The sequence below is a fragment of the Rattus norvegicus genome, chromosome X (genome assembly GCF_036323735.1).
Source record: "Rattus norvegicus strain BN/NHsdMcwi chromosome X, GRCr8, whole genome shotgun sequence".
Taxonomy (NCBI): domain Eukaryota; kingdom Metazoa; phylum Chordata; class Mammalia; order Rodentia; family Muridae; genus Rattus; species Rattus norvegicus.
Genome location: NC_086039.1, coordinates 81835143 through 81853910, shown reverse-complemented (window position 1 = coordinate 81853910; position 18768 = coordinate 81835143). Strand labels below are relative to the sequence as shown.

The following is an 18768-nucleotide window of genomic DNA, read 5'->3' as shown; positions in this document are numbered from 1 at the left end:
AAACATTATCCAACTATCAGTCCATCAGCAGATACAAGTTTGGTTAAATCGACAATGCCACATATTTTCCACAGAATTTATTACTTGGTAATGAATGTAAGTAAGATGCTGATACAACCAACAACCAGAAAAAAAATTCTCTGGAAACTTATCCTGAGTTGGTCCTGCTACTTAAAATGAAGAAAATAAATGACAGGTGATGGTCTACCTATCCCTAAAAAATTTACTCAAATCACCACTTCAAATGCCAGGGAAACATTAAAAAAGAGGTGGCTGGAGATTTAGTTGTATGTAAGATCCAAAGCTAAGGTGAACTGTTACAAAAACATTAATTAGACTACTGTAATCCTTAACTCTCATAACCTGTATTGGAACACACAAGACCAGCTATGTCAACAATCAAAGAAGGGAAAACAGCACTTGGGGATCTATCCTCTCCTTTGAACTATCGGCTAGGTATAGAATATGGGAGAAGGAAGTCACAATTTTAGTTATTTAACCTTTCCTCAGCTTACCAGACTCTAAAGGATAGCTCTAAACCCCATCACACAGATGGCTCTGGATAATCTTGGTGGGTCATATTGTGCAATAAAAAGACATGGATGTAAGAAATTTGTTTCGAGGAAGAGTGAACAGGGGTGGTAGGAAGTAAGAGGTAATAATAGTTAGAATGAAAGTAATACATACGTGAAATGATATAAAAGAGTAAGATACAAACAAAAAATTAAAATTGAGACACAAATAAATGGCCATCTTACCAAAAGCAATTTACAGATTCAATGCAATCCCCATCACAATTCCAACACAATTCTTCACAGACATGGAAAATTTTATATGGAAAAACAAAAAGTCCAGGATAGCCAAACTGATTGTCAACCATAAAAGATCTTCTAGGGGAATTGCAATCCCTGACCTCAAGCTGTACTACAGAGCAATGGTGATAAAGACCACATGATGTAAGTACAGAGGCAGACAGCTGGATCAATGAAATAGAATAAAGACCCAAACATAAACCCACGTACCTATGGACACTTGATTTTTGATGAAGACAACAAAAACACAGAGTGGAAAAAAGAAAGCATCTTCAACAAAAATCATGCTGGTCTAATTATCAGTCTATGTAAAAGAATGAAAATAGTTCCATATTTATTATCTTGCACAAAGCTCAAGTCCAAGTGGATCAAGGACCTCAACATAAAACCAGATACAGTGTGAATCTAATAGAAGAGAAAGTTGGAAAGAATCTCCACCTCACTGGCACAGGGGGACATTTCCTGAACAAAGCAGGAATGGCTCAGGTTCTAAGATCAACAATTGATAAATGGGACCTCATGAAACTGAAAAGCTTCTGCAAGGCAAAAAAAAAAACAAAAAAAAACAAAAAACAAAAAACAAACAGGCAATAGGACAACCTATGGATTGGGAAAAAATCTTCACTAACCCTACATCCAATAGAGGACTATTATCTCCACTATCAAAAACAATGACTTTATGAAATTCATAGGCAAATGGATGGAACTGGAAAATATCATCCTGAGTGAGGTAGCCCAATCACAGAAAAACATACATGGTATGCATTCATTGATAAGCGGATACTAGCCAAAATGCTTGAATTACCCTAGATGCACAGAACACATGAAACTCAAGAAGGATGACCAAAATGCAAATGCTTCATTCCTTTAAAAGGGGAACAAGAATACCCTTGGGAGGGAATATGGAGGCAAAGTTTAAAACAAAGGCTGAAGGAACGGCCATTCAGAGCCTGCCCCACATGTGGCCCATACATATACAGCCACCAAACTAGATGAGATGAATGAAGCAAAGAAATGCAGGCCGACAGAAACCAGATGTAGATCTCTCCTGAGAGACACAGGCAGAATACAGCAAATACAGAGGCGAATGCCAGCAGCAAACCACTGAACTGAGAACGGGACCCCCATTGAAGGAATCAGAGAAAGGCCTGGAAGAGCTTGAAGGGGCTCGAGACCCCATATGAACAACAATGCCAACCAACCAGAGCTTCCAGGGACTAAGCCACTACCCAAAGACTATACATGTACTGACCCTGGGCTTTAACTACATAGGTAGCAATGAATAGCCTAGTAAGAGCACCAGTGGAAGGGGAAGCCCTTGGTCCTGCCAAGACTGAACCCCCAGTGAACGTGATTATTGGGGGGAGGGTGGGAATGGGGGGAGGGTGGGGAGGGGAAGCCCATATAGAAGGGGAGTAGGAGGGATTAGGGGGATGTTGGCCAGGAAACAGGGAAAGGAAATAACAATTGAAATGTAAATAAGAAATACCCAAGTTAATAAAGATGGAGAAAAAAAACTCAAAAAATTAACCTCCAAAACCCAAATAACCCAATTTAAAAAGTGGAGTACAGAGCTAATCAGAAAATTCACAATAGAAAAATCTCCAATGGCTGAGAAATACTTAAGTGTTCAAAGTCCTTAGTCATTAGATATGCAAATCAAAACAACCCTGTGATTCTACCTTATACCCATCAGAATGGCTAAGATCAAAAACTCCAGTGACAGTACACATGCTAGTGAGGATGTGGAGAAAGAGGAACACTCTTCCATTGTTGGTGGGATTGCAAACTGGTACAACCACTCCGGAAATCAATCTGGAGTTTCCTCAGATAATTGGAAGTAGATCTACCTGAACACCCAGCTATATCATTCCTGGGCATATACTCAAAAGATGCTCTACCACACCACAAGGACACATGTTCTGCTGTGTCCATAGAAGCCTTATTTGTAATAGGCAGAAGCTGAAAACAACCCACAGGTCGCTCAAAGGAAGAATGGCTACAGAAAAGGTGGTTCCATTGCACAATGGAATAGTATTCGGTTATTAAAAACAAGGACATGATGAATTTTGCAGGTAAATGGATGGAACCAGAAAATATAATACTGAAGGAGATAACCCAGACCCAAACGGACATGCATGGTATTCACTCACTGATAATTGAATTTTAGCCAAAATGTACAGAATATCTAAGATTACAACCCACAGACCATAAGAAGTTTAACAAGCAGGAAGCCTCAGGTGAGCCTACTTCAATCCTACTTAGAAGGGGGAACAAAATAATTAAAGGAGGTAGAGGGAGGTAGGGACCTGAGTGGGAGGGGTAGAAGGGAAAAGGAAAGATCAGGTAGGGGGAGGCATGAGAGAAGCTCAGAGAAGCAGGAGGATAAATGGAAATATGCAGCCCCAGGGTGAGAAGTGGGGAAATCCTCTACAAAGTACCAGAGACTTGGGAGGTGAGAGACTCTCAGGACTCAGTAGAGGTGACCTTAGCCAAAATCCCCAGCAGTGGGATGAGGGAACTCCAAGAGTCCACCTCCAGTACAGAGACAGGGCCTCAAGTGGAAGGATAGGGTTATTAACCCACAGTCAAAATTTCTGACCCAGAATTGTTCCTGTCTAAAAGAACTACACAGACAAAAATGGAGAAGAGACTTAAGGAAAGGCGGTCCAGTGACTAGCTCCATTTCATGGAGTGGGGAGGGGGTGCACCAAGGCCTGACACTATTACTATGCTGTGTTGTGTTTACAGACAGAAGCATAGCAAGGCTGTCCTCTGAGAGGCCCTACCAGTTCTGACTGAGACACAAGTAGACTTACACCCAACAATTGAATTGAAGTCAGTGACCCCTGTGGTTGAATTAGGGGAAGGATTGAAGAAGCTAAAGGAATGAGTAACCCCATAGGAAGACCAGCAGTCTCTACCAACCCAGACCCCAGGGAGCTCCCAGAGGCTCAGCCACCAACCAAGAGCATACATGGGCCAGTCTGAGGCCCCTGGCACATATGTAGCAGAGGACTGCCTGGTCTGGCCTCAGTGGAAGATGTACCTAGTCCTAGAGAGACTTGAGGCCCCAGGAAAAGGGGAAATATGGTGGGGAGTGGAGAGGGAGAAACTACCTGTTGCAGGTAAGAGGGAGGAGGAATGGGATGAGGAACTGTGTGTGAGGGAGAACTGGGAGGGGAGACAATGGCTGGAATGTAAATAAATAATTTTAAAAACAAGATATAAAAAAATTAAAATTCACACACAAATATATGTCCAAATGATAGAAAATGAATGAGGTATATAGTTTTAAAGAACAGGAATTATCTAAACTTTAATATTCTGTGTTTAGTATTGTACTAATAATGTTAAATAGAGGATACTAGCATTGGGGAAATGAATACTAATTTTTCCCACTTTCTATGACTATAATTTTTGAAAAAAATAGAAGCAACAGGATATTGTTGTAAGTTAATACATTATATGACAAATTAGAAGATTATATAACTACAGAAGTCCCATAAGTTCTTTAACTTAAAAGAATTGCTATATCACTTAACTTTAGAACCTTTCAACCAACACCTGATTTACTTGCATTATACAATTTAGCTTGATAACATTAGTAAGTTTGAAAGAGGCATGAAAGGTTAATTATTCTCTTAAGAAGCATAGTAAGCACCAAGTCCCACGTGCTTTGTAAATACTGTAAGCGTATAAATTCCCTTACTGAAGAATTTTAAATTCTGCCACCCTGAGGTGGTACAGTAAATGAATTGAGTTTGTAGATCTACTTAAAATGAATTATCTACATGAAATGACCCAGTACATAGTCTTTTTGACCTAATGAACACTTTCAGATAAAGTACTATCTGAAAGAATGTAAAGATAGTGCTATCAAGATTTGCAATGCTATTTATAACCAGTTCATCAGGAAGTTAAAAGCAGCTTATAGTGTCAATGATAAAAGGCTAAGGATGAAAAAGGCCGATTTTTCAACCGAGATCCTGGGATCATCATTATCATTGTACTGACTTTTGAGACAGGGCTTCATGCAGTTCAGGCTGGCTTTAAACTGGCTATGTAGTCAAGGTTGACCTTGAATTCATGATTGACCTGACTTTGCCTCAGGGGTTCTGAAATTACAGGCACATGCCAACACACCCAACCTCCCTTACAGCTATTCTAAATCTTTTTCAACATTCTTAAATTTTTACTGAAATCCTAAATTACATCAAAAGAACATAACAAGAGACATGGCAAAATAGACACAAGGCCTTACCCCTATACAAGGGGCTATAGGCAAACTAAGGAATATTCACAGACTGGGAGAGAAATAGTCTTTCTCTCAAAGAAGAGCACATCAATTGCTTACCCAGTACCAAACAGTCAGCCCTGAAAATATATATACAAGTAATATTACAGAGACTTAGCAAGCTATATTTAGAAATATACATACATGAAAAATATTAGGAATATATATCAATAAAAAAGGTATGAATTTGAAAGAGAGCAAGGAATGATGTAGGAAAGGGTTTGGAGGGAGGAAAGGGAAGTCAGAAATAATAAAAGTAAAGACTTAAATATAACCCTACAAAACTGATAAAGAAAATATGCATGGGGGACAGAGGGAGGGAGGGGTCTTGGTGGGAGAGGAGAGAGTGAGGGGGAAAAGGGGAAACATGATCAGGTATTGGGCATAGGACATGAGTGAAACTCTAACCCTAAGAGCCAGCAGAAAGAATGGGAACAGGCAACCTCAGGAGGTAGAAGTGGTGGTGGGGGTACCCTCTAGAATATACCAGAAACCTGGGAGGTAAAAAACTCTTAGAACTCAAAGGGAGGGACCTTAGATGAAATGCCCAACAACAGGGAAAGAGAACTTGTAGAGTCTACCTCTAGAAGAAAGACAGGGCATGAAGCGTTGCCATCCCACAGTCAAAACCTCTGACCCAGAATTGTTCCTGAATAAAAGAACTTTTCCCTGAGGAAAAGGAGGCCCAGTGACAACCCCAAATCTGGATACAGATCAAGGGGAGGCCCCAAGGCCTGACACTATTACTGAGGCTATGGTGTGCTCAGAAAAAGGGGCCTATCACGACTGCCCTCCGAAGACCCAACAAGCAGCTGAAAGAGTCAAATGCAGATATGTGCACCCAAACAATGAACAGAAGCTGCTGACCCCTGTGGATGAATTAGGGAAAGGCTGGAAGAAGTTATGGAGGAGGAGGATCCCCATTGGAAGACCAGCAGTCTCAACTAACCTGGACGCCAAAGATCTCTCAGACACTGAGTACCAACTAGGCAGCATACAGGAGCTATTCCAAGGTCTGGACACATATAGAGCAGAGGACTGCTGGGTCTGGACTCAGAAAGAGAAGTGGTACCTAACCCTCAAGAGACTTAAAGCCCCAGGGAGTGGGAAGGCCTGGAAGGGTGGGATGGGGCAGGGTGGGTGGGGTGTCCTTTTGGAGACAAGGGAGGAGGAATGGGATGAGGAATTATCAGAGGGCATAACAGGAGGAGGATAATGACTGTGAAAAATGATTAAACATATTTTTTTTATTTTTCACCATCTTTTTTTTTTCTGGAGCTGAGGACCGAACCCAGGGCCTTGCTCTACCACTGAGCTAGATCCCCAAACCCTTAAACATAATTTTTAAAAAAGTTCTCTGTCATTTAGTACTCCAGAAACTTTAGAGATAAGCACAGAGTAGGGTTTCAAATCTTGCATTTATCCAGACTGGAAATATGATGGCTTTAACAAAGAAAATTAAATATTAAGCATATTAAATTCCTAATAATGGTATTCTCTGTATGCATTTGCAAAGAATATTACTTCATAAAATATTTTCCCAAATCAATGGTTTGATATTCAGGAAATCGCAGTTATTTCAGGATATTGTTGGGGATTGGTCTGATTTCTGATTAAGTGGTGGGGAAAGAAGGAAGAAAAGAATAATGCTAGTGTTGCCTTATGCTCAGATTTAACCTGGTTCAGCTGATTCTAAGAAAATAAAAGAAATTATTCCATGTTCACCTATCCTAGAGTAGGTCAAAATCAATCAAACCTAAGCCAAAATGAGCCATAAATATTCCTTTTTACCCTAAATATATTTCTTAAATCTGAACCAAATCATCTTAAAGAACCTACACCAAGAACTAATGAGTACAGCAGAGTATTGTCAATTAGCCCCCCAAAAAGTCAATATCACTTAATCTGTTACACTTTATTAGATTCCAAAACAAATTCAGCTATATATGAGCGATAATTCCTTTAAAATGTTATTTATTCAGATACATGAGTAATATTTATTATGCACTAATAATGATCAAGCAACCTTAGCTTATGTGTGTGAGGGAGCACATATATACATATCCATATAATCTCATTTAATACTTAAAATAAATGAGCGTTATCTCCATTTTATATATGAAGAAGACATATTTTCCTTTAAAAACGTATCCATTATTGTTGTGTATATAAAATTGGAGGAGAACCCCAAGGAGAACTTTTTTGGAGTTTGTCTCCTTTAACCTTTATGTGAATTATAGGAATTGAATTAGGCAAGTACTTCACCTGCTAAACCATCTCACTAGCCCCCAGAAACTGTATTTTAGAGAAGTTAGCTGTATTCATTCTTTGACTCAGAGTTGTATGGTTTTTCTCCTTCTTCTTCTACTCACCTAGAAGCATAAACTTTCATTTCTTACCCTAGATAAGTTTTAAAAGAGAGACTTATAAAGTTAAGCAAATAGAGCATTATTATAGTAATATTTTGAGAAGAATTTTTAAATCCTAGCATATAAAACTAATTTAAATATTATTTTAAAATTTATTAAGCAGCACCCAATGGCCTAAAGCATTTATCTTATTAGTTTAAAACATTACAAATAATTATCATCTTTCAAATGTGAACCAATGAGATAAACATAGTAATTAATAGTAAATCCTGACTGCAAGTATTTTCCATTTTATGAAAATTATTTGTTCAAAGGTTATCTGGCACTCCACTAGAGTGATAGCAAAAAAATTTCTTTCTTAACACTGTTTTCTTGGACCACTGTCTAAGGCCATTTTCCAATTTAAGTTTCAAAGCAACATTGACCTTTGCGACACTAAAATCTCAAACAAGTATAAAACTCAATGCCACTGACTGTAAGTACAATACACTATACTCAAATATCAGCAACAATATTATGTAAGACATAGTATTATTTTAAATCCCAACCATCCTTCAAAAGAAATTAATCTAATAACCTCTAAATTAGGTCTTTTAATTTTCTATATAATATTAATCCCATAGTATCAATTGAAAACCTTACAGAATTTGGAAACCTTATGACACACTCTATATGCATGGCTGTATATACAAATTTCTATATTATATAACTTCAAAGATTTAAAAATCTATTTCCTAGGGACAGATGGAAACATAGCATATTTTAGAAAAGCAGCATCACAAACCAAATCCGTGAGCAAACTTTGCTCATATTAACAATTCGTGATTTCACTATAATTAAGGAAAACAACCTTACCACAGTATAAAACTTCAATCTGCACTGATTTACATACCTCAATTTAAGAAATCACAAAATGGATCCTAAAAGAGTTTATCATTTCAAAAACATAACTAAGTTCAATCATGAGTAGGCATATAACAACAACAACAAAACAGTACCTCTAGACTATTTGCTGGCATAAATAAATTTATTTACTCTATTAATTCACTTTAAAAGAAGACTTCAAAAAACTATGATAATGCTAAATAAAATTAGAAGTAGTTCTCAACATTTCCCATCTTCTTAACTCCTTCCTTAAACAACATGGAATATACAAAATGAATTTTTCATAATATATTATATATTTATAGAAATTACATAGCTACATAATACACTATATAGCCACATACATATAAATATATGAAAATGACCCCGAAGCTCTGATGTTTATCTTATGGTTTCAAGTATGCTTTGGCATACTGACACATGCCTAAAATAGAAAGCTTCAAGTCAAATACAAAAATTGATCTAAAGCACTGAAGTATTTCAACAACCCAAATATCTACCAACGGGGCAGGAAACAAAACTATGATTATCTATAAGCACAGAAAAATGTGTTAAAGTAAAAGAATCTATGCATGAAAGGCCATATATTACATGATTGTATTTATAGGAAGTTTTTGGAATAGGTGAATCTATAAGTTGAATTACTGGTTGTTAAGGATTGGTTGAAAAAGAATGGGTGGGTAATAACTACTAATATATATGAGACTTTATTTCATATATATTATTTTTTGAAATTATAAGTTCTAGGATAAGAAATGTTCTTCTAAAATTAGACTGCATAATTCTTTAATTGTACCAAAATATGTAATTATAAACTTTAAAATAGAATCTGGAGAGATGGCTCAGTGGTTAAGAATGCCTGCTGCTTTTTCACAGGACCTGAGTTCAGTTACAGCATCTACTTTAGGTGGCTTTTTTCTGCCTGTAACTTCAGCTCCAAGGGATCTGACACCCCCTTTTCTGGCTTTCACATGTATCAGCATAAATGTGGCATGCACACACAAACACACACACACACATACACACACACACACACACACATGCACACACGCACGCACGCATGCACGCACGCACACAAAGTCAATTAAAATAACTACCTCAAAATAATCTTAAATAAAATAAACTTTAAGGAGAACAACTGAATTACATATCTCAATTAAAAGAAATATATGTGTGTATGTATACATACATACATACAAACATACATATTTCAATATATAGTTCCTATTTCCTAAGCAACTAAAAGGAAATAAAATATTACATAAAGGAAAATCTTAATACATTAAGGTCATAAATTTGACATTTAAAATAAAAACATTTACTATATTAAAATTCAAGTATCTGTCTATTCTATAACCTAAGTTGAAACTTAACTGGTTCCAGCATTCTAAACCCTATCAACTCTCCAGCCCACAATTTTAAGAACAAAAAAATAATGTCTCAATCCTGTAATTCTTTCTGCCACCCTTTTTCATTAAAGTGACTTAAACATGATAGAAGAATTTCAAGGACTCATTTTAGCTCATAGTTTCCAAGATTTCAGCCTGTTTCCATTGCTATGTGCCTAAAGTGAGCGGCTGAATGCCATGGCAGGGAGCATTTAGTAGGGCAAAGCAGTTAACCTCATGGAGAAAAGGAAGCAGAAGGAAACTATGCCTGTGGTATCAGGGATTCCCTATTCTTCCTATTTTATCACATGTCCTAAGGTCCCTTGTTGTTGGATGGTGATGCTCATATGTAAGCTGGGTCTTTCGTCCCACTCAATCCTCTGTAAAAACACACCAACAGATATATGCAAGCATGTGCTTTGATAACCTCTAAAAATCCTCTCAGACCTGTCATGTCTCCAACAAAGATTAATTATCACAATCCTGTACTTCTTTTACCCACCCAAATCATTTCTTAATCATTCATAAACAACAAAACCCACTCATCTTTTAGGAGAATAAACCCATAACTCCTTCATATATCACCTTAAAAATCATCTCAATCTTTACTAAATTCAACCTTAGAGGTACCCAACTGTATTATTGTGACAAATGTCAAATAATCATAGAAGAGGACCTTACTAGCTTAGCCTCCTCATTATAAAAGTTGATTAGTAATTCAGCCAATAACATCACTGTCAAGACTAGAATACAATTCTTCTAATTCTTGTTACTGTGAACCTTAATAGTGCAGCAAATGGCACATTACAGGATGCTGAGAGTAGTAGCAGCATTTTCTTACTTGAGCAAAGTAATACTAGTTCTAGTCCCTCATCAATGATTTCAGTGTCATCAACTCCACATCAAGCTATGTGTCGTTCTTACACCAATTTATTATTTCTATTTTCATTTATTCCTGTCTCATCTTCAATTCTTAATATCCCATCCCTGCCTCTGTTAATTTGGATACTTCTATCTCCTCTAAAACTCAGACTAAGCTTCCCAAAATTTAGGGTTTTTTTTAAACTATTAATGTAGTCTTAGTATATTCATCAAAATGATTACTCTCTTAAGGCTACTAAAAATGGACATAAAGGTAAGGAATCTTTATTTAGGGGAAAAGGTGGGCTAGAGAAATTGCTCAATCCTTAAGAGCACTTGCTTTTAGAGGACCTGAGTTCAGTTCTAAGCACCCATGCAGATATCTCACAGCAATCCACATGTCTAGCACCAGTAGATTCAATGCCTGCTTATTGACTATCTGGGTACCTACTCACATGTAACACAGACAGACAGACAGACAGACACAGACACACAGACACAGACACAGACACACACACACACACACACACAAATAAGTCTTTTTAAAAAGAAGTGTATTCTATTGCTAATAACCTTGAAATGATATCTAAACATGACTGCCAAGTATATGATTTACTTTTATCTCTATAATCATCTCAATTTTTTGTATTGACAGAAGCATTTCCCTTTAGAGCACTGTGAACAATGTAACTTAACATGTTTTAACATTTTCCACATCTGTAAACTAATGTATACTAATCACATGATACAATTTAGCACGTATGCATAGTTTTTCATTTCTACTAAAACACCACTTTTATAATCAAAGTCTTTATTTCAACCTTCTCACAAAGTATTTAACCTTAAATAGGTTGTTTATCTATACCTTTAAAAAATGCTGTACAATTTTATTTTCCAAGTTAAAAAATTAATTGTAATCATAATTCCTTAGTTTACTTTTAATATGTTCTTACTTTACAATAATTAAGTACGACAAAGAAAATGCTTTACCAAAATCCTGCATAATCATAGTATGAGCCATTCTAGCATCTGAAGTGTGCAATCCAAGACTTCCACCACCTGAATCCATCCTTAGCAAAGCTCATTCACAGGGACCTGTAAAATAAATGGGTTGAAAAGGAGTTTAAATGCATTTATTTCAAGTTAGTTGTTTTGAGAAAAAATACAATAGAAAATATGCCTTTCAACCAGGTATGCAAAGCTCATTACAAAAGAAAAGAAAAAATTCAAAACTGCTCAGATGCTTTACGTGAGAACCGTATGTAAAAGGGGCAGGTGGATGTAAAGCCAAGGTAACAGAAAATGAGGCACAGTTATGGTAAAGAGCCATAGGAATATGACTTAAAAAACAAGCAAAAGAACAAAACTGCAAGACTGAGGTCCAGTTAAATTATACTTAATAAATAAAAAGATGACAACAGATTAATAGTTGTGATATTTATACATTACTAGAGGACTCAGGTGTTTAGTATTAGTGAATTTCATCCAGTAGCTCTCATCCATTTCTTCCAGAACCAGATCAGCCCTGCAGCGGAGCTCTGCAGATATTGCATTCACCTCTGGTTCCTGGGGTTCTACTTATAATGCAAAATGTTCTATCACAAGTTTCCCCGGAGTTCTTTGAACCAGTAAGGACTTCTGGCCTCACTCTACTACATTCTCTTGTCTCAGAGTTTTGAGGACGCATGAAACATGACTGCTTCCTAAATATGGTAAAGATAAGATCAACCATATACAAATATTTAGAATTGTACACTGATATTTCAGTAATGTTAATAAAATAATGCTATTCTTATGGAAATTTTTAAATAGCTGAACCTGTTTCATTCTTATAATATGGCAACCAAGCGATATGCAAGAGAAAGCCAGAGGTTGTCACTCAATATATTACTTATAATTGCATATCTGATGTGCATTACCCTAGCAACAAAAGATTCTAATCAAACAATAAAAAAGTGTGTATTTGTAGATGTATTTATCTTACTGTTACTCAGAGGTGTTTGTTATATTGACCCATACCACACAAAGGTATGTCCTTAATGAAAATTTTAGACCAAGGACACACAAAATAAGTTCTTAAATACTAGGGCATGCTAAGCTTTTCCTCCTGCTGCTGTAAAGCAACAGCCACGGAACAGGCAGAAGAATTTGGAGTTCTCTTTATTAAATATTTGAGCTGTATACTTTGGACACAGAGAATATGCTATTATCAGTGGATAATTATGTCTAAGTATCAAGATAATTAGGCAAACTGTGTGAGAGCAAAATTATTGGAAGAGACTTCTTAGCTGTATTTTGCCTTTCTTTCAAATTAGTATGCTTTCTGACTTGCAGTCATCCAAGATGAGGACAAAAGGCCAATGAAGTTCACATTAATTAAATTGTATATCCTTATATTTAAATAAAAATACCACAATTATTTATTTTTGAGACTTAAGACTATACTATGTGGACTAAAATTGTATCATTTGCATTCTTTATCAGATAACTAATGCAACAATTATAAATGCCATTCTGTGGTTTAACTTTTTATGTAATTACTGAAGGAAAGAATAATTTGTTAATCACCTTTTACAAGTGAGCTGAAGAAACTGTAGGTTTTCTTATGGATTCTAAAGTAAACTTTGCAAAATTTCTTATTTTTTTCCTTCAAAACTATGCATTTTCCTTGGGAAAACGGTCTTTACCTATTATGGAAATGGAAATTAGATACTTCAAGACATTTTTAACCAAATCTCTTATACAGCTTAAGAATGTTTTTCTTTACTCTTCAACTTGTAAGGTGAGATTTCAAAAAGCTGACATGCTCAAATCTGTGTTTATCTAAAAAGCAACCAAGGAGGTGCCACCAGACATCCCCCAAAATAAGTACTACTATATAAAAAAATTATTACATTTAGCCTTCAATTGCTTGGCTAAGCTAAAATCTTCTTTAAATTGGGTTTTTATAAAACAACTTATTTTGGAAAGTAAAGAACAACTAAGAGCAAGGTTTATCTTGGCCAAATCCACACAGAAAAATCTGCCCTAGCACTCAATGAAGTGTAAAGATTACAACATACAAGGCAAGACAAGTATTATGGGAAGTACCACACTGTTCAAATAGCAAAGAAATAAAGTGGAATACTTTTTCACATACAGCAAGTTTCAATAAGATCAATAATAACGTAAGGGAACAGCAGTATGGTATTTAATAACCAATAGATAGCTAAGCTTCTCAGCCTTCTCAAGAGTACCACAGACTCTTATCGAACCGAGATAAACCAAGCAAGTACACTTCAAGTAAACACCCTTCTATCAATGCACGGGAAGCAGAAAACACAAAAATCAAATTTTACTCTCCTGTGTCTCCTCTACACAGCTTGTTGGGGAGCGAGCTTCTCCGTGCTGTCAACAGGGCGAGGGATAGAAGAGAAATGATGGTAAGGCGGCTGGGCAAGAGAATGGGAAAGTAGTATTTGCGGAGATAGACAAAGGAGCCCTGGCAAGTAGCAATATTGCAGCTTTGGACGCTGCACTCTTCCCGCAGAAGTCTCCCTTTCCCACGACCGTGCCAAGTTTCAATCATTTCCAGCAGAACGCACACACGTGCCCTCTCCGCTGTCGCCCAGCGGACTGATGTTCCAGCGAACAAGAACAAGAGAGCCAGCGAGCGAGCCGGCGAGCGTTCGCAGCGGAGCGCTGAGACCCAGCCTAGGAGGCGTCCCCCGCGGCGCCCTCCCGCTCCCCAGCGGCGCAGCGGTCACCGGCACTGCCCCCGCCCCGCGCCGCCCAGCCGGCTCACCGCCCCTCTCTCCGGCAGCCCCGCTGTACATGGGAGCCGGCCACCAAGCAAAATGGTGGTGATAAGACTGAAGCGACTGTTGCCGCACACGGCACCCCCCACACAACCCGGCTCTGACGGCTCCAGAGCCCCGCTCCCTCCTACGCCCGGCCCCGGGCCACTTGAGCGGCGGAGCCTGCTAGCCCTCGGGCGTGCCGAAGGCTCCCGTCAACCGCCGCCCCGCCGCGAGCGGCTGCAACGACGTGGGGCGCGGACGAGTGGAACATGGAGAGGGTGGGGGGTGGGGGGTGGGGGGTCGCCGAGAGAAAATGCCAAGGGGACGCCGCACTCTCCACCGTTTTGTTTTCCGCCATTTTCCTGTCACCCTAAACCACCGACGGCCACAACGACGGCTCTAGCTTCCCCCTGGGGCTCCAAGCTAGGGGAGGAGAGGGCTGACTGAGGAGGAGACCCTCACTTCCCAACCTTTCCCTGGCCTCTGGTGGCGGAGGAGAAGGAAGCCGGGGCTCCGGAGGCAGAGGTGAAGCTCGGGGACTAGACGCCACTTCCATTGTTCCCTTCGCCCTCCCCGAGACGCTGGGTGGGAGCCTCTCCCCTCACCGAGACACGCTGAGCGTGGCAGAGCCGCCGCTCCCGAGTTTCTCCTCAGGAGTCTCCTTACCTGTCACCGCCGCCCCGGGGCTGCAGCCAACACCGCCTTCCCCGCCTCCAGTCAGTCGGAGGCCGCGCTCTCAACTGCCGCGGGGGGCGGCAGCCGTGGACCTGGAAGGTCCTGGCGTTCGGGATTCCGAGGTTCCGCAGCTCGAGCCAATCACGAGCTACTCTGCGTCTGAGAGGCGCGCCGCCTCGTCCCGCTTTATAGCGCTCCTACATGCTGAGGTTGCATTACGTCACGCTACCCTTGCTGCAGGGTAGGGGGCCAAAGGGGGACCGCGCGCACGCGCGCGCCACGCCGACCGTGGAGCCCGCGCTGGGTTCGTGCAAGGAGACCCCGCGGACTCGCAGTGAAGGCTGCACCGCCGGTGGAGTCCGAGTGCGCAAGCTCCGATCTTGGGACGTCCCTGAGGAGTTTCCGTGGGAAGATTTTGTTTTCCAGGTTTCCCAAATGGGATGAAAAGAGGGAAAAGCGAAATGACCACTCGCTGAACCTCTAGTAGCTATTAGATGTCATTTAAAACTCTCTCTCTCTCTCTCTCTCTCTCTCTCTCTCTCTCTCTCTCTCTCTCTCTCTCTCTCTCTCTCTCTCTCTCTCTCTCTCTCCTCTAATACATATTAGTTGTCATTTAAAACTCTACCTCTACCGCTCTGTGTGTCGTGTACACATCCCACCCTGTAGACCACAGAGTCATTGCCAGTCCACCGATTACACCGATATGATTTGCGGGTTGCCTCCATTCACCCTCCATTACTTTTATAATGGAGTTAATTTGACACACAAAGTTTTTAAAAACGCAAAATAAAACGGTAGGCAGGGGAACTAAATGAAGTGACCACTGAATAATTCCAGAATAAGACACGTTTAGCTTCTGTCTGCATAAAGTAGAAAGATGGAATATTTGGCGATGTGCAAAAAAGAAAATGATGAAACGTGACAGAAAAGGAAGTATGAAGTAGGTTGTAATTTTAACTTGTCTTATATTCTGAGAATTAAGCCTTATTACGTGATCACTCACTCTAGAACACTCTATAGCACAAACAGGGATGAGGAAGGGTAACTTGTAATCGTTGAGTAAATAATTTAAAAACAAAAGTTTTTTGTTCTAGATAATGTTGATCATTTATCCAGTTATCTAGAACTATATACCTATAGAGAGTTTTTAGAAGATGTTTAGAAAGATATGACACTCTTAAGTACTATCTGACTAGGAGGGAGGAGGATGAGGAGGGAAAGGAGGAAGAGATGGAGGAAGAAAATGGTACTTGTCCAGGTCCAGATTTGATTTATGGGCCATGGATTGCTCATCCATTTAGCTGTCTTTACACTTCTATTTTCTTTCCTAGATGAAGAAAGGTATTTTTATGAGTGTATACAATGGCACTTTTCTGTATTTCATACTTTGCCAAATACGGCTTAATGGTCTTTTCCTGTGAAAATTCCAGCTGAATACTTGGAAGAAACTTGGAAAGAAAGTGTGGTTTTGTGGTGTGTGTGTGTGTGTGTGTGTGTGTGTGTGTGTGTGTGTGTGTGTGTGTGTATCACCTTGTGAATGGCAGCACTCTGATAAATAATTTTGAAAAACTTCAAATCTGTCTTTACTCTTCTTTCCTTAAGCATCTGGCCAATCGAACCGTTACAAGAATTCTACCTTCTTAACATCTGTAGAACTCATCAGACTTTCCCCATTGTTTTTCCTTTTTTTAAAAAAATTTATTTAATACGTAATAATAATTCTTTGGTTTCCGGGCAAACATCCCCCTCCCCACTCCCCTTCCTTATGGGTGTTCCCCTCCCCATCCTCCCCCCATTGCCGCCCTCCCCCCAACAGTCTAGTTCACTGGGGGTTCAGTCTTAGCAGGACCCAGGGCTTCCCCTTCCACTGGTGCTCTTACTAGGATATTCATTGCTACCTATGAGGTCAGAGTCCAGGGTCAGTCCATGCATAGTCTTTAGGTAGTGGCTTAGTCCCTGGAAGCTCTGGTTGGTTGGCATTGTTGTACATATGGGGTCTCTAGCCCCTTCAAGCTCTTCCAGTTCTTTCTCTGATTCCTTCAACGGGGGTCCTGTTCTCAGTTCAGTGGTTTGCTGCTGGCATTTGCCTCTGTATTTGCTGTATTCTGGCTGTGTCTCTCAGGATTTCCCCATTTCTAAAATCATCCTTTGTTCCAATTCCTGTCCCATCTCCTTTGCATTACTATAACACTATGCTAAGCAATCCTTTTGTGTCTGTTTAGTTATGACATCCCAAAATTTCAAGCCAGAAGAAACATACAGAACTGAGTCTCCACACTCTATTCTTAACTTGATGCTCTCACCAAGTGAGAGCATTGTAATGATCTTCTGATTTGTTACTCTTTCATATTTTAATAAAATAAAAATCTAATCAAATCAAAACATAAAAGATACTCATTTAAAGGAGGAAAGTGACTACTCTATGGGAGAAACAAGAATGAAGCAGAGTTTTTTTGTGTATGTGATGTTTTCAAAATTGTTAAATGTTGCTTATATGTTAATAGTTTAGTGCCTCTACAGTTTCATACTAGCTCCAATAATATAATTAGAACTCATAATAAAATCAGGTTCTATAAATTCTATAATTTATAGTATGCTTTGCTTTGTAGATTGTCCAATTCACTCCCACTGATTTCTTCAATAACCTCAGCCAACTAATAGTGAATTGCTACGGTACATTTAGAAATCAAATATTTCTGTCTCTTTTCTTCTTAAATGATTCTGCAGTCACAGTTTGTCATCAGTTATAGTCCCTTTAAACTGAATCTCATGTATGAACTGTATTCCTCTTCTTTCTTTCACTGTAACCTAGGCAACTCCCACAGAATAATACAAAATGAATGAACATAAGCAAATTCTGGGTCACCTAGAACACTTTACAAATAAATACTGTCATGCACTGTCAACATTCCCACTTATATTTCTATTTACAAACATGTTGACACTAGATAATACTGTTTTAATTGTTCTGGGATGATTTGAAACAAGAGTCAGAATTCATCTGTAAATTATATGGTACTACCCAGTGTGATGTGCATAATAAAATATCTTGGTACTTAGAGTGATGGGTGGAGTGAGTCATCTCATACACACAATAGGGCAAGCCACATCCAATATGCCACTGCAGTCATGTTCATGTATGAGCTACAATTTAGTCTCACAAAAATATAATGTGATATTAAATTGATGCTGTTCAATAGATTTTTTCTGTTTGTTTTCTGAATTGCATATACACAAAAAACCAAAGAATGCATTTCTATATTGCTCCAGTTTTGCTCATGTTTAACTGACATTAGAATAAACCTAAATCAATACTAAATAATACCACTTTTCTGCAAAATAATTTAGAATGAAAGCTATAAATTATACATAAAAGTTAAAACCTATCCTCCACAAATGGTACCAGGAAACCTTGGGGAAATAGCTAACTCCAGGTTTCAGATAGGAAATGAATAAGAAGAGGCTTTTGTCACTGTGTTATAATAAAGAAGAAACTTTCAAAGACTAATATGTTCATGCCAAAAGTACACAAAAGCTCCCAAACATAATAGGTGTGAATGATGGAAACATATTAAATACAAAATTTTCTAAGTTGAGTCAAGATCTAAAAAGTGATCTCCCACTCCTAAACATAAACTTCAGTGGGAGCTATTTTTCTTGTATCCATAGAAAACCAATTTACATACTCTGGAAATAAACAAT

At 38.7% G+C, this 18768-nt stretch overlaps 1 protein-coding gene across 5 annotated transcripts in view; it reads right to left on the bottom strand.

Moving 5' to 3' along the window:
* Positions 1 to 15428, bottom strand: part of Zfp711 (zinc finger protein 711) — a 33285-nt gene extending 17857 nt beyond the window's left edge. For 2 of the 5 annotated variants that reach the window (XM_017602345.3, XM_063279891.1), the window contains exons 1-4: positions 15058 to 15428; positions 13181 to 13299; positions 12062 to 12315; positions 11603 to 11707 (exon numbers count right to left, since the gene is read on the bottom strand). In XM_017602345.3, coding sequence (XP_017457834.1) covers positions 11603 to 11681 — 79 coding nt within the window. In that variant the 5' untranslated portion in view covers positions 11682 to 11707; positions 12062 to 12315; positions 13181 to 13299; positions 15058 to 15428. The remainder of the gene's footprint in view (positions 1 to 11602; positions 11708 to 12061; positions 12316 to 13180; positions 13300 to 15057) is intronic. The other 3 variants (XM_039100220.2, XM_002730265.6, NM_001401122.1) reach the window with 3 other exon arrangements.
* Positions 15429 to 18768: the final 3340 nt, after the last annotated feature.